Genomic DNA, 22875 nt, shown 5'->3' on the forward strand with positions numbered 1-22875 from the left:
GGTTCTTTGTGCAGGGCTCCAAAGCCAAGGACAAGATGCATCCATGCCTGCCATGAGGGCCTGTGCAGGAGTACCTTTGTGTAGATGTTCCTGCTTTGGAAGGTGGTTTATTTCTTGTTTCCAGTAAAGGAACAACTCATGTCTTCTTTGGGGACTGTTACCTCCTCATGGGTTCTTAGAAAGCCTGAAAAAGGGTCCGGTTGTGCTGGTATTTCTCTTTTGCTCTCACATACTTGTGTGTGCACACACGAGATTGGCACAGGGTCTGAATGAGAAGAAGTTGTTATGGCGTGTGAATTCAGGAGGAATCTCAGGATTCTGTGCCCTGGCCCCCTCTCCTGGGTCAGGGGTTCTGAAGGGTGTGTTCCAGTCACCTGCGCTGCCCCCAGGTGGACTCTATCAGGGATATATAGTTTGGAGTGTAGGCCCCAGATTTGCTGTCGTGACTCACTGAGGGTGCACCCCTCTTCCCCCAGGCGCCTTGGAGCTCCTTCTGGTGCTGACGTGATGACTGTGCGCAGGCCGGCCCAGAGCAGCCACAGCCTGAGTGAAACCCTGAGCTCCAGACTCGCTGACAAGTAAGAGCTTTCTCCCCAGAGAGTGTACAAGTTGGCCCAGGTTCTCCACCTCCTTACTCTCTCTGCAACCCCCTCCCAGTCTCCACTCTGACCCCACTTCTTTGGACTGAGAATGGGTTCTTTTCCGAGTCATCGAGATGCGCCTCCCAGAAGTCATCCCCACGTGCTGCAGAACCTGAGACCACAGGGGTTGATGGAAGGTCTGCGTAGAGTGCAGTTGTTGAGAAGATGGGCCCATGGCAGCTTCAGGCCCTCTCCCCATTCCAGCCCAGGATTTATTTTCTAATGACTAGGATGCGTGGGTCTTTTAATTATCCTTGAGCCTTAAATCTGTACCACTGCATCTGTCTGCAAAGCCAGCTTTGCCTGTCCTGTCTCAGCAGTGCTGTTTTCTCTCACACTCTGCAGTGGGCTTGGCGGTCACAGCTTTGCACCCCGGCCCTTGGTCCCTTGTGGGGCCGGAGCGTCCTGTAAACAGGACCTGGAAAAACCTTTGAGTGCAGCAACTTTATGGAGAGGGCACTCTGCGTCTGATTTAACATGAGTTTCATAAATCCGTGGACTTTAAGGAAGCCATCCTTCCCTTACAGTTTTCACACAGGGCCTCCATGGTTGTGAGGTCACCCCAGATGTCTGGGATCTTAGACAGCAATTGTAATCATTGCAGTAAGACTCCTTGCCATTTAGTAATACAAGAATTATAATATGTGTTGTACTTTGGGAACATTACATATGTTGACTCATCCACTCATGCATTTTATATGTTTATTGACCACCTACTGTGTACTAGGCACAGCAAACAAGAAAAATTTGGTCTTGGCAAGTTCCAGTCCAGAGAAAGGAAAGAATTCTTATTTATCTATTTTTTTTTAGGGGGTTGTGGGCGAGAGGAAGAGGGAGAGAGAGAATCTTGAGCAGGCTCAATGCTCAGTGAAGAGGCCAGTGTGGCACTCAGTCTCAGGACCCTGAGATCATGACCTGAGCTGAAACTAAGGATTTGGCCCCTAACTGACTGAGCTACACAGGCTCCCTAAGAGATCTTATTTTAAAATGAAAACACATGGAGCCAGGATTCAAACTGAGGTCCCTCTGACTTGAAAGCTGTATTTATCTGCTGTCAGAATTGTTTAACAGTACACAGGGCAACTGGGTGGCTCAGTTGGTTAAGTGACTCGTGATTTTGGCTCAGGTCATGATCTCATGGGTCATCAAGCCCCACATGGAGATTCTCACTCAGTGGGAGTCTGCTTAAGATTCTCGCTCTTCTTCTGCCGTTCTCCCCACTTGCACCACACTCTATCTCTAAAATAAATAGATCTTTAAAAAAAACCCAAGACATATGATATTTATGATTATTATTATATCATCTATTGTCATTAAGCATGAACTAATGTAAATTGTGGTTTTATGGTGTCTGTCCTGTCTCTTCATCTTGCTTCTAGCACTGTGAGAATGAGGGCTTTACCTTCTGCCGTTTGCACTCTCAGTGAAATATCAACAAACTGATCTGCTTCTGCTTCTGACTAAAATCTGAATTCATTTTAATGTCCTCAGTGGTGACAGGACAATTAAAAAATGTGTTTCTCTTTTGTAAGCCCTCTGTTATGCATGTTAATTGTTTATTTAAATAAGGAATTCTGCTTTGATAACCATATTTAAAATAGGAAGATGTATTTGCATATTCACAAGTTTCTAATTTATGCTGTGCAACCACAAATAGCGACACAATTTGCGTGTTAATGTCCCAGTGGAGTGAAAAGTCTTTATGTAAACAATTATTAGTCTTCAGAACAGAAAGCTAAATAGTAACAGGATGCATGAAATTGCTAATTATTTATCCCTCACTGTGAACCTTAACTGGAATTTCAGAATTCCCACATAGTCAGATCTGTATATTCAAAAAATGTGCATCATGAACTTGGTCCGTGTGTCCTTGCTAATCTTGGCACGTCCAAGGTCACTCTGCTTAGTTATGACCTTTGCTGATGGAAGAATGTTTTGCATTCAAAACCACAGATACTCCCATTCTCATTAGACTAGCTTAAAAATGTTTTTCTGGTTTTCTTTCAAAAGAACTTTTAACATCTTCAGGGCACTGACTAATCTAAAATCACATTTGGAGCACATCTCCCCACATGTACATTCTAGGCCAGAACTTTCAGCAATGATGGAAATATTCTTTTGCTCCATCCAATGTGGATGTCACATGTGGCTAATGAGTACCATGTTCTACTACTCTGCCATTGTTCTGGATGCTGGGATCGCAGCAGTGGCCCAAATAGGCCAAAATTCAAAGTAATCCAACAAAAAGGAGCAATCCCTGTCCACATAGAGAAACCAGTCTCATAGGGCTTATGTTCTAAAGGAGGTCCAGTTCAAATGTAGCCAATAATTGTGGCTTTCCTATTCAAGTCAGGACAACTTCTCAAGCCCAGAATTTGCAAAACGTTTATGACTTACAGCCTTATTCTAATTTTTAAGTAGTCCTCACAAAGACCCATCTGTTGATTCCAGAAGCAGAGGATATCTGGACTCTGTAAGCTCTTACCTCAGGAAGTGTTCCCTATTTTCATCAGGGAAACAAGCTAACAATAATTATAATAATTTTTATTATATACTCACTACATGCTAGATGCTTAATGTGGTCTGCCTTATTAAATGTTTTTGGCCACTCTGGTAGATATGTATTATTACTATTCCTGTATCACAGATGAGGACGCTTAGGTTTAGAGAAGTGAAGCAGCTTATCCAAGGTCACACAGCTGGTCAGTGGTTGAACTAGGCTTTAAACTCAGGTTTAGGGCAGCCCGGGTGGCTCAGGGGTTTAGCACCGCCTTCAGCCCAGGGTGTGATCCTGGAGTCCCGGGATCGAGTCCCACGTTAGGCTCCCTGCATAGAGCCTGCTTCTCCCCCTGCCTGTGTCTCTGCTTCTCTCTCTCTCTCTGTATTCTCATGAATAAATAAATAAAATCTTCTTAAAAATAAAAATAAAAAAAATAAACTCAGGTTTACTGCATTCCTAAATCTGGTAGTTCCTCTCATTCCACAATACTGTCTTCCCAAGAAAAGCAAAGTGATTTTCTTTTAAAGATTTTATTTATTCATGAGTGACAGAGAGAGAGAGAGGCAGACCGAGAAGCAGTCTCCCTGCAAGGAGCCTGATGTGGGACTCCATCCCAGGACTCCAGGATCACGACCTGAACTGAAGGCAGAAACTCAACCACTGAGCCACCCAGGTGCTCCCACAAAGTGATTTCTTAAAACGGTGGTTTCAATGTTTGTGACTTAAACTAGCATATAACATTTATGTCTAATTTCTAGTCAGTCTCTATGACCAGTTGAGAACAATGACCGAAAGAGTCCATCACCCAATGTTTGTCTTTCTTGTTCAGGGTCAAGGTGGAAGGTCCAAAGGCTGGCGAAGACCCTCGAAGGCTGCCATTTAGGTCCCCCATTCCTTTCCCAGAGACTTATCAGGATTCACCCCCCAGAAGAAGCTTTTTGGAAAGTCTCAATAACCTGATGCTAGAGTCAAAAGTGGACTGTTTTCAGCAGAACATGTTCAGTTCAAATATGATTATCAGCGACCCAGCTTCAGATCTCAGCATTAAAGAAGCCAACAAGGCTGGCAAGAGGCAGCTCAGTGGTGTTCAGAACCCTTGCCCTCCTGCCCGAGGCGGGGCTTGGCACAAGCCCCTCAGCATAAAGGACAAGATATCTGAATGGGAAGGAAAGAGGGAGTTGCCCACTCCTACTCCTGCACCTGGCAGGAAAGCAGATGGGCCAGAGGACTACCTGACATCCTGTGTGATGGGGAGGAGAAGCAGTGATGGTGTGAGAGCGTGGGTCACAGAGGTTCAGGATGGAACCAGGCCGGAAACAGAGAGCAAGGAGAATGAGAGGAATAAAGGGGTCGTGAAAGTTGGGGGTCAGGATGCAGAGCCGAGGCAAGACCTCAGCCAGCCAGCTGGGCAGCTAGCTCCTGGCTTGGGCAGAGGCCGAGAGCCCAGGCTGGGCAAACAGTGCTTTCCGAACGATAGCCTCTCTGTGCTGAGGCAGGTCAAGAAACTGGAGCAGGCTCTGAAGGATGGGTCGGCAGGGTTGGATCCCCAGTTACCAGGGACCTGTTATTCCCCACACTGCCTGCCAGAGAAGGCTGAGGAGGGGCCTGCCCTTCCTGAGAACCGTGGGGACAGGCATGGCTCTGAATTCAGGTCCCACCACTGGGACCTGGAGGCCAGGGAGCCCACCTCTGAGGCTGCAGAGGAAAGGAAAGGGTCCTGCTGGAGGCCCTGCGATCAGAGCCTGGAGGGTATGGACAGGGGCTCAGAGAACTCCTCCACGAAACCCTTTATCAACCCCCTGCCCAAACCTCGGAGAACGTTCAAACACGATGGAGAAGGGGACAAGGACGGGAACCCAGGCATCAGCTTCCCAAAGGATAGAAGGCATCTGCCTCCTCTGCCTTCTCTACCTCCCCCGCCCCTGCCCTCCTCTCCCCCACCCTCCTCCGTGAATAGAAGACTGTGGACCGGGAGACCAAAACCCAGTGCTGACCACAGGTAGGTGACTGCTGACTGTCTGCTTCAGTAGCTGATGCTGCATCGTAGCTGCTCTCAGACGAACTATTGGTTTTATCAAATGGACGGATCTTGTAGTTAGTTGAGACTCTTCATAGCCTGGGACAGTTTATTGATGAAAGCTGGAGATGTGATAAGTGATACCTGTGTTTTGTGTTCTCTGTCCTCAAAATGAGTATTTGCTTTGAAAAATTACCTTTTGGACGTGATAAGTACCTCTATTTCTGACACTAACCTAGAGCTAAACCAAAAACTTGGGTTAACTCTGACAGTCAACTAACTGGTGCTAATTGACACTCATCCTGCCACTATGATCCCCAACTAGGACATGCTGCTTTGAATCACCTGTCTCACACAGCCTGGGTCTACCTTGGCCCTGCCACAGTCTATCCTTGACCTTGAGCAAATTGTTCGACCTCCCAAAGCCTCTATTTCCTCATTTGTACATAAAGATGGACTCCCTAAATATTTTATAATGTTAAAATAGTATGTTAGTAAAGCATGCGAACGCTGGAATATCAAATCTGTGCTTTGGAAAACCATTTCCTTTCTGCTTCGAGAACTAAATTTCTAGCCCATTTCTGTGATGCGCTAATTGATACCTGCTGATCTGGAAACCAGCCACAGACCAAAACCCAAGACTGTGTCTCTAGTATGGTCACCAATTCTGCACCCTCTGTTTTTCCTTTGACTCACTGCACTTGGGCTTTTGCCACTTGTCCTGAACTTGCTCTTGACCCAAGGCCACCTGTGACCCCCCAATCTCACTAAATCCAAGTGCCAATTTTCTGTTCTGTTCTTATGTGACATCTCTTGGCCTTGAAGGAACAACTTCACTCCCTTCACCTGACCCACTGCAGTTACTGGACTTCTAGGTCATCTGCTTTCCTGGGGGTCCTGCTTCACATCCTGCTCCTGTTCCATCGTCCTCTCCCTCTGAGTGTCAGAATAACACCCCCAACACACCATCCTGGCATCAGAGCAGGCACCTCTCTCCTCCATCTACTCTCACTCCCTAAATGATCTCATTCATTCCCGTGGCTTTATCTTTTTGTTTTTGGGTTTTTAAGAAGATTTTATTTATTCATGAAAGACACACACACACACACACACAGAGAGAGAGAGGGAGAGAGAGAGGCAGAGACACAGGCAGTGGGAGAAGCAGGCTCGCTACAAGGAGCCCATGCGGAACTTGATCCCGGAACTCCAGGATCATGTCCTGAGCCAAAAGTCAGACACTCTACCACTGAGCCACCCAGGCATCCCTTACTACGAGTTTGGTTTTTTTAAAGGTTTTATTTATTTATTCATGAGAGACACAGAGATAGAGAGAGGCAGAGACACAGGCAGAGGGAGAAGCAGGCTCCATGCAGGGAGCCCGACATGGGACTCGATCCTGGGTCTCCAGGATCAGGCCCTGTGCTGAAGGCGGCGCTAAACCACTGAGCCACCCGGGCTGCCCATCCTTACTCAGAGTTTTAAAAATTAGGATTGATGGGATCCCTGGGTGGCGCAGCGGTTTGGCGCCTGCCTTTGGCCCAGGGCGCGATCTTGGAGACCTGGGATCCAATCCCACGTCGGGCTCCCGGTGCATGGAGCCTGCTTCTCCCTCTACCTATGTCTCTGCCTCTCTGTGTAACTATCATAAATAAATAAAAATTTAAAAATAAATAAATAAATAAAAATTAGGATTGAATGTTAGATTTTGTGAAGTTGCTTTTCAGTAAGCTTTTTTTATTTCTTTAAGATTTTATTTATTCATGAGAGACACACAGAGAGAGAGAGAGAGAGAGAGAGAGAGGCAGAGACACAGGCAGAGGGAGAAGCAGGCTCCATGCAGGGATCCCGATAAAGGACTCGATCCCGGGACTCCAGGATCATGCCCTGGGCCGAAGGCAGGCGCTAAACCACTGAGCCACCCAGGGATCCCCTTCAGTAAGCCTTGTATGATCATATCATTCCTATCTTTTGAGCTATGAATAATGACTTTATATCCTAATATTAACCCATTCTTACATTTTGGGAATGAACTCCCATTTGGTCCTTGTTTGTTACTCTTTTAAGATACTGCAGAATTCTGTTTGCTAATATTTTATTTAAGATTTTTGTGTCTAGGGGATCCCTGGGTGGCTCAGCGGTTTGGCGCCTGCCTTTGGCCCAGGGCGTGATCCTGGAGTCCCGGGGTTGAGTCCCGCGTCAGGCTCCCAGCATGGAGCCTGCTTCTCCCTCCTCCTGTGTCTCTGCCTCTCTCTCTGTCTCTATGTCTATCATAAATAAATAAATCTTTAAAAATAAATAAATAATTAATTAATTAAAAAAAAAAAAGATTTTTTGTGTCCAGGGACACCTGGGTGGCTCAGCAATTGAGTGCCTGACTTTGGCTCAGGATGTGATCCTGGGGTCCTGGGATCGAGTCCCACGTCAGGCTCCCTGCATGGAGCCTGCTTCTCCCTCTGCCTGTGTCTCTGCCTCTCTCTGAGTCTTTCATGAATAAATAAATAAAATTTTTGGAAAAAAATACTTCTGTGTCCATATTCCAGAAATGGGACTGATCTTTACTTGGCTTTTATTGTACTGTCTTTACCAGGCCTTGGTAGCAGTGGTGTGTAGGGTCTATGGGAGAATTGAGAGGCTTCCTTATGTTCTGAGAAAGCTTGTATCCATCTGCAGTTCTAAATCCTTTCCCAAACCAGTGCCAAAGCCTAGGTGCCTAAGTACTGGGATGACCTTTCTGCTCATGACCCCCATGTGTCATGACGGCAGTTCTTTCATGCCATTTCTGCACTGTTTTTCCAGGAAGGCCCCTCTCTTAGGGGTGGTTTGGTTCTGGAAAATCAGTCTTTCCTGTGTCATTGCTGGGCAGACAGATTAACCTGGTGAACAGTTATTCCCATTATCTTTTCTCTCGTAGCTACCATCTGCTCTTTGCAGTCTTCCAGCATTCTCTTTAAAACCAGCTAAAGTTACTTAGTTTTCAGTCCAAAGATGAAATTTTTCTTGGCTGGTTTGAATATGGTTGCATCAGCTGTGTTTTAAGAATTTTGGCTTTGGATTTTTCCTTTTGTTTAAAATAGTACAATGGGGGTGATTAGGGCAAGATGTTCACTTTCTACTTAAAAAATAATAATAAAGTGTACTTTTTATTGTGCTCCTATCTCTTAACAAAAAGAAGAGGCTCAACTCAGAATTTGGCAGACTTACCGCCCTCTCTGAGGCAAGAGAGCCAAGCCAAGGCTGAAGAAAGAAATGATTAAGGATTTAGAGGTTGGGAGGGTTTAGAATTACATGGCCAGGCTGCACACTTCAGAGAACGTATTCAGCTTATTTTCATACGCCGATGAGTCCACTTCTGCAGGAGCCAAACCAGTGGACTCAGATTTTCAGTTTGAGAAAATGTCTTCTTTCTCTTTTCGTTCTCTTCCCTTTTTCTGTGTTCTCTTCTCTTCCTCGTTTCATCCCTTTCTCTTTTCTTCATTTCTCTAAAGCTCCAGGAAATTAAATTTAAGGACTTGTGCCTTCGATCCTAAAATGGGAAATGAGAAACCCTTAAATGCCAGGAAATTCCAAAGATAAGGTCCCTACAGCAGCACTTGGTTGTGTATGTTCTGTGGCATGCATTGAATAACTCTGGCAGGAATGCCTTAAGGCCAGCATTTAACAAGGAAGGTTGCAACTTTGTAAGTGTAAGCAGTGTCCTGAATTCCCATGTATCTATATGCCCCAAATGTTTGATCTGGAATGCAGATTTTTAATTTTAGTTTAAGTTGATCCTATGACAGTTTTTATATCTTTATGAAACCAAATAACAATGTTGACCAGAACTTCAGCTTTTCAACTGATTATTTTGGCATTGTATGGATTCAGCCTTTTCTTGGAGCTTTAGCGTACAACTTGCAACTTTTGGAGAATGTGAAGTCTTGGTCATTATATAGCTGCCAAATCACATGCCTGCTATTACTGATTCAATAATTTCTATCTTCTGTAGGACTGACAGGGATCCCCAGAGTCATCTGGCCAGACAGCAACCCTCCGCTATTACCCACTTAGTGGCTAGGTTAACTTACCAGCCACGCTGCAGTCTGTCCCTGTCATTATGAGTCTGTCCCAGTCAACGTGATGTGAGGTGACTCTAACTGCCATGTCTAAAAACAGAGTGTTTAGGGGGCGCCTGGGTGACTCAGTCAGTTAAATGTCCTAATCTTGGTTTCAGCTAAGGTCATGATCTCAGGGTCATGGGATTGAGCCCTGTGTGGGGCTCCATGCTCAGCAGGAAGTTGCTTTGAGATTCTCTCCCTCTCTCTCTCTCCTTCTGCCCCTCCCTCTCTCTCTCTCAGATAAATAAATATTAAAAAAAAAAAAAAAAAAACTCGAGTGCTTAAAATCTTCAAAGGGGAAAATTGTTAGATTAATTTAATATTTTTGTGTCCAGGGACTCCTGGGTAACTCAGTGGTTGAGCATCTGCCTTTGGCTCAGGATGTGATCCGAGACTCCCAGGATCGAGTCCCACATCAGGCAGAAATGCCTTAGAGACTTAGAGCAAAAGATACCTGAAAGCATTAGAAAATTTTGATTTTGTAAATTCATTTATTTTAATGGTGGTTGCATTAGAAAACAAAGAGATGAAAATAGAGGACAGTTGTTATTCTACAATAGAGCAGTGACTGTCATGTCTTCTTTCCCATTGGAAGTGGAAATGGTTAGATGTTAGACATAATTGTGGATAGAGATGGTTTTTCTTCTAACATTTCTGTTTGGGATTCAGGATAGAGATAAGCAGAAACCCCTGAGTAGGAGTAGCAATCAAAGGAGGGGGGTCACCAATAAGAGTGTGAGCTGAGCTAACATAAGCATTCTCCCTATTGGCCCCCTACTCTGATCACCTGGTGGCATGAATGCCCTTCCTGAGGGTGTGGTGGGACATGGGAAAGAGCTGCGTGTGGTCACTGGGGATGGAGGTAAGAAGAGAGTCTGTGGCAGCTCAAGGTGGATGAGGAAATTAGAGGATGGTTTTTACAGTTTCTAGCCTATCTGAGTGGTGTTTTAAGTGGTAGCTAGGTCCCAGGCTGTCCAAGCTCATTTAAGTCATAGCGGAAAACAATCCTGGGGCATATGTGTTCAAAACAGTGGACTAAAAATTAGCTCCAAGAATACAGCTGCCATATATATTAAAATATATATATATATTAAATATATATATAATACATATATATTATATATATATTTACCCTAAAGGAGGAATAAATGAGAAACAGTAAATTTGGCCATTAAAAGCAGCTTTTAAAATATTCATTATTTTATTTTATTTTTCTTAAAGATTTTATTTATTCATGAGAGAGACATAGAGGCAGACGCAGGCAGAGAGAAAAGCAGACTCCCTACGGAGAGCCTGATGTGGGACTCGATCCCAGGACCCTGGGATCATGCCCTGAGCCAAAGGCAATGAACAGAATAGCCTGAGACCCTGGCCTCATGGACCTTACAGACTAGTAAAAGAAGCACACAGCTGTGCAGTTAGGGAACTAACTCATTTCTGCGAGAAAGCCCCTGGTGCTTTGGGGATGTTCAGTAGGGGTATCTTGCCTGTCAGGGAAACAGGACCAGACTGGGGAGGATGTGGCATTCAGATTGAGGCCTGAGGTTCCCAGGCAAGGAAGAAGGTGTGAGATGGGTATTCAGTTTTGAGAAACAGTTGAAGGTCCAGGGAGCAAGGAAGACTTTAGTGTGCTGGAAGCCCTGAAGGCAGGAGTGTGGCCAGAGGGGTCAGGGAGGGTGTGAGCTGAGTCCTACCCATCTTCTACAGCCCACTCTGGAAGAGTCCCACGGACCAGGCAAGGATTTGGGCCTACCACTTAAGAGGAATGGGGAACATTTAGAAGTTTTTAAGAAGCAAGGAGTCCCAACCTGATTTGCATTTGTCAAAAGCCAACTGGGAAGGGCACCAGTGAACAGGGCGGGTGGCTGTCGGGTGGAAGGGTGAGGAGATACTGGGGTTAGTCTGTGGTGGAACTGCAGTGAGGACCGAGGGAAGTGGTGGGGACTGGGGATACTTTGCTGGTGGTACTCTTATTAATTGGTTAGATATGGGTGCTAATGGAAAAGGGGTTTGAACAGGACTCCCACATTTAAGGCATAAATATTTGGACAGATGGTGATGGCCTTTGCTGAGGAGCACTGGAAGAGGAGCTGGTCCTCATTGGGGAGGGGGAGGGAGAGGCTGAGTTCAATTTTGAGATTCCTATGGATCATTCAAAGTGTGGGATGAGCTTTTAAGTTAGTATTTCATTTACAAAAATATGGAAAAGTCACAGATAACCTTCAGAATACTACTTGAAGTCACAGTATTTGGCATTGGTTGTCAAAATTGGGCTATTACCTAAGTTATAACCCATGGCAGCAAACTTTAGTGGACCAACTGGATCATTCCAGTATCTCTAAAACTAAGAAGTACCATAATCACATGATAATTTGAGGGCCCAAGAAGTAAACTCAGGCTAAGAGGAGATTACAGCCCTTTACCAGGCCAGGGGCTCCCCAAAGGCAGGGACTTCTTGCCTTTGCATCACCAGCTTTGGGCTTAGCTAAACTCCAGAAGGTGCTTATTAAATATATAGCTGGATATGGAACAAATGTGGAAATGTTTAAACGAGAGAAGCCACTTTGGATGTGGTTATTATTAGCCTTTTGAAATTTCCTTCTTCTCAAGGTTAATACGTAAATAAAGGTATTAAAACCTTTTTGTGACTATAGCTTTCCTCCTGGGGTGACTTATTTCCATGCTCTATTTGGGGCTGGTACTGTTAAGGGCACCATTCTCCAGCCAGACTTCCTGTGTCCTGACTCTGGCTCTGCCACTCTCCCCATGTAACCTTGAGCCATCTAACCTATCTCTGTTTCTTATGTATAAAATATGTGTAGTAATAGTAATTCTTCATAAGTTTGTTGCAAAATTTGATTGTGCTAATCCAGGTGAAGCACTTAGTTGGTACTTATTAAATGTTGAGTGAATGATTCTGTGGTCTCTGTGAACAGTTTGCAATCTTCCCTACCAAATCTCAGTAGTGTGCATTCTAGAGACTCTAGCTAACATTATCTGGTAAATTTAGCAGAGGAAATCCAGGAGTCGTGTCCCATTCTAGGCCAGTAACTTCACTCTGCTCTGGGCCACAGACTACCACACCTCCAGCCCCAAGGAGCTGCCAGCCTGGGTTAATAGCATCCCTGACTAGGGAGTATTTGAGGGAGGGCACACAGCACAGCACAATCCCATCCTAGAGAAAACAACTCAGACCTGCTTCCCACCCCCCAAATCCCATCTCCTGGAGCTCTGAAGCTTAGTCCTTCCTCTCTTGGCTGGACACCCCAAGGGGAGGAAGGAAGGAGCTCATGGAGAGATAGCCCTCCCTTTGCAGCATGAGCTCCTGTGAGTGAGTCAGGCAGCCCAGGGCATGAGTGACAGTTTTAGCCTCATGGCCTGACTTAAGGCCCTGTGGACCTAGGCCAGAAGCCGGGAGCTTTGTGTTCCTGTCCTAAGTGCTAAGTTCAGGTTCATAAGGAAGCAAGGGTGAGGTAGAGATAAGGGGTGATGAATTCAGATGTTGAAATATGAAGTTTATTTTATTTTTTATTATTTTTTAAAGATTTTATTTATTTATTCATGAGAGACAGAGAGAGAGAGAGGCAGAGACACAGGCAGAGGGAGAAGCAGGCTCCATGCCGGGAGCCCAATGTGGAACTCCATCCTGGGACTCCAGGATCACGCCGTGGGCTGAAGGCGGTGCTAAACCACTGAGCCACCCAGAGATCCCCCAGAAATAGGAAGTTTAGAATCTAAAAAAGAAAAACCAATAAAATAAATAAATAAATAAAATAAAATAAAATAAAATAAAATAATAAAATAAATAAAATAAGATAAAATAAAATAAAATAAAAATAAAAATGAAAAACCTTGGGAAATGCCTACAGCCCAGCTAGAGGGAGAAGACCAGGAAGAAGGCTACCAGTGAAGGCACAGGAAGTTGTCTGAGAGGGGAAGTAGCAGGCAGGCAGCCTTGCACTCAGTTCCTCAAACCCTGGTGGGGACCTGCGTGCCTGTGTTTGCAATCCTTTGCTGAACTAATACTTCCGTAAAATATAATAAAAAAGAATGGCTAGAGAAATGACATGAAAAAAGACAACATTCTACAAGCTTCGGTTGTCTTTTAAAAATTTATTCTGCAAAAAAAAAAAAAATAAAGAATTATTCTGCCAAATTGCTGTAAAAGTTTCCCTACACAGGGGCAGCTGTCTGATTCAGTCTGTAGAGCATGCAACTCTTGATCTTGGGGTGGTGAGTTCAAGCCCCATGTTGAGTATATAGATTGCTTTAAAAAAAAAAAAAAAAAGAGCACAGCCCGGGTGACTCAGCGGTTTAGCGCTGCCTTCAGCCCAGGGCGTGATCCTGGAGACCCAGGATGGAGTCCCAAGTCGGGCTCCCTGCATGGAGCCTGCTTCTCCCTCTGCCTGTGTCTCCCCCCTCTCTCTGTATCTCTGTGTCTCTCATGAATAAATAAATAAAACATTTTTTTAAAAAAATTTTTAGAAAGTTTCTAAACACTTATTCTCAATTTCTTTTTTTTCTTTTTTTTCTTTTAATAAATTAATTTTTTATTGGTGTTCAATTTACCAACATACAGAATAACACCCAGTGCTCATCCTGTCAAGTGTCCCCCTCAGTGCCCGTCACCCACTCACCCCCACCCCCCGCCCTCTTCCCCTTCCACCACCCCTAGTTCATTTCCCAGAGTTAGGAGTCTTTATGTTCTCTCTCCCTTTCTGATATTTCCCACACATTTCTTCTCCCTTCCTTTATATTCCTTTTCACTATTATTTATATTCCCCAAATGAATGAGAACATACACTGTTTGTCTTTCTCCGATTGACTTACTTCACTCAGCATAATACCTTCCAGTTCCATCCACGTTGAAGCAAATGGTGGGTATTTGTCGTTTCTAATGGCTGAGTAATATTCCATTGTATACATAAACCACATCTTCTTTATCCACTCATCTTTCGATGGACACTGAGGCTCCTTCCACAGTTTGGCTATTGTGGACATTGCTGCTAGAAACATCGGGGTGCAGGTGTCCCGGCGTTTCATTGCATCTGAATCTTTGGGGTAAATCCCCAACAGTGCAATTGCTGGGTCGTAGGGCAGGTCTATTTTTAACTCTTTGAGGAACCTCCACACAGTTATTCTCAATTTCTATACCTATCTCACTGGCACACCAGCCCTGGCCCACAGATTGCACCTTGAGCACTGCTCCCTGATGCTGTGGAAACCAAGTGGCCTCGTGTAAAGAAAGGCCCCAGGAAGTAGTTAGGGTTTACAGGAAACTAACTGGTGACCTTCAGGGAGCAGTTTCAGAAAAGGGATGTAAGCAGGTGCCAGGGTGGGAAGATAAAGGGAAATAAAACCAGTGAGCTCTAGTAAAGGAGTAGTCAGACTGCGCCAGCTGTTCCCTCCTCTGCCCAGCCCACCAACCCATGCCAGTTTAAAATTGTTGGCAAAGAAGGTGACAAATCGCAGAACCACAACGGTCTTTTCTTTCAATGAAAATTTCTAGAGGAAACCCATGCATGTTTAAAGGGGGAAAGAGGCTTGACTAGAGGGAAAGATTTAAAATGCAAGAAATCCCCAGGGGCTCCTGGGTAGCTCAGTCAATTAATCAGTTGAGCTTCTGACTCTTGGTCTCAGCTCAGGTCTTGGTCTTTAGATTATGAGTTTGAGGCCTGCATTGGGCTCCACCCTGGGCATGGAGCCCACTTAAAAAAAATTTTTTTAAATAAATAAAATGTGGGCAGCCCTGGTGGCTTAGCGGTTTAGCGCTGCCTTCCACCCAGGGCGTGATCCTGGAGACCTGGGATCGAGTCCCACGTCGGGCTCCCTGCATGGAGCCTGCTTCTCCCTCTGCCTGTTTCTCTCTCTCTCTCTCTCTCTCTCTCTCTCTCCGTGTGTGTGTGTGTGTGCCTAATAAACAAATAAAAAATCTTTCAAAATAAATGAATAAATAAAATGCAAGAAATTCCCAAAGCTTAGAAAGCAGGCAAATGGCCCCTGCCTGGCTCTGCCGTCTCCTCATACAGCACTCACTACCTTATCCCTGCAGCACAGCCTTGTTGAATGTCTGTGTGTTCTCTCTACAAATGCACCAAGTTCCCTGTGGACACAGGACCTTCACAGGTGCTTTTAACCTCTTCTTGGAACACTGTTTCCCAGGCTGACGTCTTTTTCTATCCTCCAGGTCTCAGCTTTAATGAGTGACTTTGTCAGCGTGGTCTTCCCTGATGCATCTGCAACCTCCTTGATAGTCTTACTTGTAGCCCCATTCTTTTCCATCATTGAGTTTCTTTTCTTTTTATTTTTTAAAGGTTTTATTCATGAGAGATCAGAGAGAGAGAGAAAAAGAGGCAGAGACACAGGCAGAGGAAGAAGCAGGCTCCATGCAGGGAGCCCAATGTGGTACTCGATCCCGGGATTCCAGGATCACGCCCTGGGCTGAAGGCAGCGCTAAACCGCTGAGCCTGAGCCACCCAGGCTGCCCCATCATTGAGCTTCTTAACACAGTTTATTATTCTGTTTATTTGTGCATGCTCTGGTTGAACATCTCTCTTCCTCCCTGGAAAGTAAGCTCTTGGAGGGCACTGTTTTAGTCACTCCTTATTTATTGAACCCTGAGTACAGTGCTTCTTCCCAGTAAATGTTCAACATAAAACATTTGCTACATAAATAATCACTAGCACTACAGTGGTAATAGTAATAGCTAACATTTGTTGCATGTTGGTTAGGTGCTAAGGACTTTACAAACTCTCTTTTCTATTCTTTGGACAATCTTAAGAGATAATTACTGTTTTTCAAATCAAGACAGTGAGTTTCAGCCCAGTTAAGTGGTTTGTCTGAGATTAAAAGGCTTGTGAATGAAGGATCTGGGATCTGTATGCAAGTTTGTTTAATCCCCAGGGGCCAGGGCAGCCCAGGTGGCTCAGCGGTTGAATGAATGAATGAATAAATAAATAAATAAATAAATAAATAAATAAATAAATGAATGAATGAATGAATAAATAAAATCTTTTAAAAATAAAAAAAGTAATCCCCAAGGGCCAGAGAGATTGGAATTGTGGGTAAAGAAGTGAAGACATGATACATTTCTAAGTAGTCAGCTGAAGTTTACCATTAAGCATGTGTAGGACACTGGGCTAGACATGTGTGCCCAGGGTAAGAGAGAAGAGCCATGACTCCTGAGCCGTGGGAGGGTTGTGACTGTCCTATACCAGGAGAAGTGAAGGTCTGGGACCCAGTCATGGCCAGCTGGGGGATGTGCCCTGATGAGTGATGAGACTACATGTTCACCTAAATTCCATTCAAGGAAAGCCCGAGTGTGTTCAACACAAATTAATGACGAGTCTGCTGGAAGTAGAAGATGAGCCTCCAGAGCCTGAGTGGGCAGTGCTGTTCTGCTCCAACTCGGGGAAGTTGTGGGTTACTTTGGAGAAGGATAGGGAGAGAAGAGAAAAAGGTAGACTGAACCGGTAACATGGCTGAGGTTTTGTATATTTCACAATATGGTCTACCTCCTTCAGGACCTCCCAAATGTTCAGTAAAGCTAGAGAAGTCATAGAAACTCAAAGTGAGCAGCTGTGTGTGTGTGTGTGTGTGTGTGTGTGTGTGTGTGTGTGTGTGTGTATGAGAGAGAGAGAGAGAGAGAGAGCGCGCGAGCAAGAGCAGGGGCTGAACTTTGCATTTAGGTCAGCACCAGCAGGCCAGGGACAGCCCCTGTGAATGTAGGTGGGGCAATAACACAGAGTGAGCTGGGCCACAGACAGAGACCCAGCCACATTTGCACAGATCTCTGAGGGGCAGGGTGGGATAGGATGTCTCAGCTGGCCTCTGGGTTTCATTCTGATAATAACCACTCAAATGAGAGAAGTGGGGAGGTGCCCAGGCCTCTCTGGTCTGCTCTGAACTGGACATTGCCACTCCTTTCTGATCATGAGTTTGTGCTCTATAAACATGGCAGAATATTTAAAAAGTCCAAAAAAGTAAAAGTGAAGAGAAGTCACGAGCCATTCGTCAGTCCTGAAAGAGTATATTTCATTTGCTTTCCTTCTTTTTCTTTTCTATGTATACATTTGCTTTCAAAGTTGGGATTGTACTTTATATATATTCTTTGCTCCCTTTACTCAGCATAGCAGCATAAACATTCTCTCACATAAAAGCTGTACCTCTTATTTAGGATCTTCTTAAAAGAAACAGAGTTGATTTCAGTAATAGGAATTTTTGTAGGAATGAAATTGGTGTATAATCTCTGGACCAGCCTAATTTGATTCAAGTTCTTGTTTGTTTTTCTCCCATCTTGTACAAACCAGAAAGTCCTATGAGTTTGAAGACTTGTTGCAGTCTTCCTCTGAGAACAGCAGGGTGGACTGGTATGCACAGACTAAGTTGGGGCTCACACGCACTTTATCAGAGGAGAACGTCTATGAAGACATTGTAGGTAAGAGGCCCACATGCCTGTGAATGGGGATGACTTTGTGTGAAAGGGGAGAGAGAAATGGGGCTGAGGGCTTGAAACGCACACATACATGCACACACCGTCTCCTAGAAATATGTGTACTCAGATGAATGTGGGAGCCGGTAGGGGTGTGGGAGAGTGACCCATGGAGGGATGTATGAGAGCCTGGAGCTGGAAGGGGAGTGGAAAGGCTGGTGATGAAAGGCCACAGAGGCAGCATGATGGTGGGACACATCGGAGACTGGAGTCTCAGTAGCCATGATTGAACCTCGGCTCTGCTAGATTAGCTGTATGACAGTGAGCTGGGGACTCAACTTCTCTGAACTTCAGTTCTCTCATCCATACGATAAAGATGACAACTACCTGGTAGGGTAGAGGATCAGAGAAAATGAAATGTAATGTACTTCACCCAGTAAACTGTAGGATTACCAAATGAAAGAAAACTCAGGCCACTACCCTCTTACTCCATCTGCGGAAGTGAGCAGTAACAGGGCATCAAAATTCAGATGAAAACGAATGTCCACTATGAAAAAAAAAACAAAAACCTTTGGCCTTAATTCTTTTAAATTCTAAAATGGAGCTAAACATTGGTGACTCAGAATGGAATCTACACCCAAGAATGAGTCTACACCTAAGAATGAGGACATGGCAAGTTTCCCCTGTGACAATCAGGGTCCAAGAGGAAGGGGGTGAATGGATACCAAGACATCAGACGTCCCCACAAGGAGAGACTTAAGATATTGGGTAGATATCTGAGGAGGAAAACTCCCTAATGTTCTGTTCCTGATTTGTTGCTTTTGATCACAGATCCGCCAATGAAGGAAAACCCTTATGAGGATGTTGAGTTACATGGTCGCTGCCTGGGGAAGAAATGTGTTTTGAACTTTCCTGCTTCTCCTACTTCTTCCATTCCTGACACACCCTCCAAGGTATGAGTCACCAGGAGAGCAGTGTGAGGCAAGGAGTACCCAACGCTATGGCCCTGAGCAGCCTGGAGTTCTGAGTTATCCAGGGATGCCAGGTCACCCTTGCTGCTGGGCTCCTGGATGTGCATATTAGCTGCCTGCCTGCTCTCCTGTTTCTAGTTTTCCTGGAACCCCTCTGCTCGACCAAACATTCTAAAATACTATTTTAGCTTCTGGGTCAAAATTCTCCCCAAATTGGGTAAATAAGATAGTATGCCCATATTATACAACTGTAAAGAAGAATGTCCTGCCGTAAAGCAAACTCTGAAATACGAGACTGAATGTTCTGGTGCAGAAACAGTACTTTTATAGCATGCTACCATTTGTGGTGTTTTAAATAGATAAATATACATATATGCAAGCTCATATGAGCATCAGAAAATGGATACATCTATGGAGTTGTCTTGAGAGGTCAAGGTAGAAAACTTGACATTTTCTACAGAATATCCCTTTCAACGTTGTGGAATTCTGTACTATGTACATACAGATAATATAACATACTCACGTACATGATCATTTCAACGCATTGCCTACAGGACTGAATTCCTATTCCTTAGCTTGGCGTTAAAATAATCCTTCATAATTGATCCCTGGGCACCGATTCCTACCTAATTTCCTACATACAAAAGCTTCCCTCCAGCAAAAGCCTATTAATTGCTCCTCTGATATTAAAGGCTCAGGATTGGCAAATGTTTCCTCTAAAGGACCAGAAAGTAAATACAGAATCTCTGTTGTAATTACCCAGTGCAGCCGTTGTAGTGTAGAGCAACCACAGACAATATGCAAACAAGTGAATGTGCACTGTATCAATAAAATTTTAATTATGAACATCAAAATTTGAATTTTAAATAATTTTCACATGGCATGAAATATTACTTATTTTCCGACCATTTAAAAATGTAAGAACTGGGGGGATCCCTGGGTGGCTCAGCGGTTTAGCGCCTGCCTTTGGCCCAGCGCGTGATCCTGGAGTCCTGGATCGAGTCCTGCGTCAGGCTCCCTGCGTGGAGCCGGCTTCTCCCTCTGCCTGTGTCTCTGTCTCTCTCTCTCTCTGTGTCTCTCATGAATAAATAAATAAAATCTTTTAAAAAATAAATAAAAATGTAAGAACTGGGACGCCTGGGTGGCTCAGTGTTTGAGCGTCTGCCTTCGGCCCAGGGCATGATCCCAGGGTCCTGGGATCAAGTCCCACATCGGGCTCCCTGCATGGAGCCTGCTTCTCCCTCTGCCTTTGTCTCTGCCTCTCTCTCTCTCTGTCTCTCATGAATAAATAAATAAAATCTTAAAAAAAAATAAAAAATGTAAGAACTATTGTTAGGTCATGCCCTATATAGAAACAGATGGTGGACCAGGTTGTATTTTGCCCAGCCCTGTGCTAGGTCATTTCTACATCTGCCCTTGGTTCTTGCCTTTCTCTCCCTATCTTCTAAGGCCCAGATCAATCATTCCTCCTTCAGGAAGCTTCTAGGCCATTCCAACCCCTGGAACTTCTTCCCCTCTTACTCAGTGGGCTAAAAGTATTCATTTTATACCAACTGTGTATATCGCATTATGAGATCCCTTACTTTGATGATTTGAAATCTGATTTAAGTGGTGTAATGTATCTTAAAAACATCTTCCCGGCTGCATTATGAATTCCTCAAGCTCCTCAGTATTCTCTTTGTGTCCCCTGTAAGTAGTTGTACAATGTGTAGTTGTTCAAGAAATTAGGTAAAGGAAGGCCAAATCTAGGCTGTGAGTGTCACTTCAAATCCATTGCAAGGATCTACTTCCAGCCTAAGGAAAAAAGCCATCTTCCTCTCTGGGTCCCGTACAAGGACAGCATTTGCAGACGGGTGGGGGGTCTGCACATGAGGCATGTCTTTTGTGCCCAGTGCTCACACAGGGAGTCTTTCTGCCACCAGTCTTCCTGAGGAGAGTTAAAGGCAGAATCCATCATTAAGGGTGGATCTCACCTAACCAAACTGATTACTGTCCTTGCCGAAGCCAGTTAACTGCTATTTTGTTCTTCCTATGGGAGAGCATTCTCGTGAATAATCCAGCACAACAGATAATAAGAGACAGCTCCTACTTGCCTCTGACATGTATTGTATTTTATTTTATTTTTAAAATTTTATTCATTCATTCATGAGAGACAGAGAGAGAGAGAGAGACAGAGACACAAGCAGAGGGAGAAGCAGGCTCCATGCAGGGAGCCCAATGTGGGACTTGATCCCAGGACTCCGGGATCATATGCTGGACTGAAGGCAGGCGCAAAACCACTGAGCTACCCAGGCATCCCCTTAACATGTACTTCCATTGGATATAGAAGCCTTCAACATTCAGGAAATCCTGCATTTCCCACAGTAGATAAACCTGGCTTAACAGAAGAAAAGCTATCACTACTTGGTCTGTCCTTTTGTGTACCACCTGGCTCTCCCCTACTCTCCTCTTCATGCCAGGAATGTGCTGCTCACCTCTTAGGAACAGTGAACAGCATCTGCCCAAAGCCTCTGTGCAGTCAGAGCCGGGTGCTCCTCCCAAATGTCAGAAAATAAGGACTTAACAGCCCTTTTCTTCTCCTTTTTGCCAGCCTGGAGAAAACCCAGGTCCTCTGTCACCAGAACAGCCAAACACAGTAGGTAATCACGTCAACAAGAGTTTGAAGTCCAGATGCAGCTGTCCTGCAGAAGGATAATCCAGTTGCCCAGTGTATGTGTCTGATTGCCACCAATACTTGCAGGCTGCTTTCAGCCCTTTGCAAATCATCAGCAGGACTCCATGTCCATACTCATTCCTCTGCTCTCCCACATCTGGGTGTCTGGTTGGTGCCCCCCTCCTGGGGGACAGCTGCAGACTTCACCACTTCCTCTGTTTAGCTCATCAGATATTCATGGAGCATCTGCCGCATGTGGGCTGCATCTGGGACCTTAGAACTTACAGAAGCAGCCTCTCTGTGGCACTCTCCTCTGTCAACCTCTGAAAGGTACTATGAAATCTTTTGGGATTTTCATTTAATAAGATTGTGCCCAGTCCCAGTACAGAGGTCAGGGTCAGCTGGACAGACAGAAAGAAGCAATTGTGTAGTTGGGGCAGGTGCTGATGCTTTTTCAACACAACGCAAGCTCCTGAGAAGGGGCCATTTTCTTTTCTTGCTATGTGTTACCCACCATTCCCACACCTAGCTTAGCACAGTAAATGTGCTAGGAACTAATTTTTATAATAAAGGAAATCTAAGCTAATAGGACAAATTTTTTTTTTTTAAGTAGGCTCCGTGCCTAGTGTGGAGCTCAATGTGGGGTTTGAACTCAAGACACTGAGATCAAGACCTGGGCTTAGAGTCTGTTTTTTTTTTTAATTTTTCTTAAAGATTTTATTTACTTATTCATCAGAGACACACAGAGAGAGAGAGAGAGAGGCAGAGACACAGGCAGAGGGAGAAGCAGGCTCCATGCAGGGAGCCTGGTGTGGGACTCGATGCCAGGTCTCCAGGATCAGGCCCTGGGCTGAAGGCGGCACTAAACCGCTGAGCCACCTGGGCCACCCTACGGGATGCCTTTAAAGTTATTATTTTTTTAATAAGTATAAAGTTATTTTTAAAAATAACTTAATTTCGGGTCGCCTGGGTGGCTCATGATTGAGCATCTGCCTTCAGCCCAGGATGTGATCCTGGAGTACTGGGATCGAGTCCCACATTGGGTTCCCTGCATGGAGCCTGCTTCTCCCTCTGCCTATGTCTCTGCCTCTCTCTCTCTCTCTGCGTGTCTCTCATGAATAAATAAATAAAATCTTAAAAAAAAAAAAACTTCACCTCATCACAAAAATTTATTATTTTTTAAAGATTTTATTTATTTATTAGAGAGCACACGGGCAGGGAGGAGGAGTAGAGGGCGAGGGAGAAGCAGACTCCTCGCAGAGAAGGGAGCCTGATGTGGGACTTGATCCCAGCACCCTGGGATCATGACCTGAGCCAAAGGCAGATGCTTCACTGACTAAGCCACCCAGATGCCCCACAAAAAAATGTTTAAATACTGAAAAGTGTAATGAATATAAAACTCATCCATAGTTAAGGATCTTTTTTTCTATAATTGTCAGTGTGCATATGTGTGTGTGTATGTGTGTGTTCATAAAGAAGACTTGGGATGGAGATGCCTGGGTGGCTCAATGATTGAGCATCTGTCAGGGTGTGATCCTGGAGTGTCAGGATGGAGTCCCACATCAGGC

At 44.7% G+C, this 22875-nt stretch overlaps 1 protein-coding gene across 22 annotated transcripts in view; it reads left to right on the top strand.

The window, feature by feature from the left end:
- DENND2A (DENN domain containing 2A) overlaps positions 1–22875 on the top strand; it is a 106550-nt gene that overhangs the window by 28596 nt on the left and 55079 nt on the right. For 15 of the 22 annotated variants that reach the window (XR_012002441.1, XR_012002442.1, XM_072762866.1 and 12 more), the window contains 4 exons: positions 477–578; positions 3971–5140; positions 17562–17689; positions 18515–18636. Coding sequence is in view for 20 of the 22 variants with exons in the window: in XM_072762866.1 (XP_072618967.1) it covers positions 477–578; positions 3971–5140; positions 17562–17689; positions 18515–18636 (1522 nt within the window). In the remaining 2 variants the exon portion in view is untranslated. The remainder of the gene's footprint in view (positions 1–476; positions 579–3970; positions 5141–17561; positions 17690–18514; positions 18637–22875) is intronic. The other 7 variants (XM_072762879.1, XM_072762875.1, XM_072762876.1 and 4 more) reach the window with 2 other exon arrangements.

The sequence above is a fragment of the Vulpes vulpes genome, chromosome 7 (assembly GCF_048418805.1).
Source record: "Vulpes vulpes isolate BD-2025 chromosome 7, VulVul3, whole genome shotgun sequence".
NCBI classification, from domain to species: domain Eukaryota; kingdom Metazoa; phylum Chordata; class Mammalia; order Carnivora; family Canidae; genus Vulpes; species Vulpes vulpes.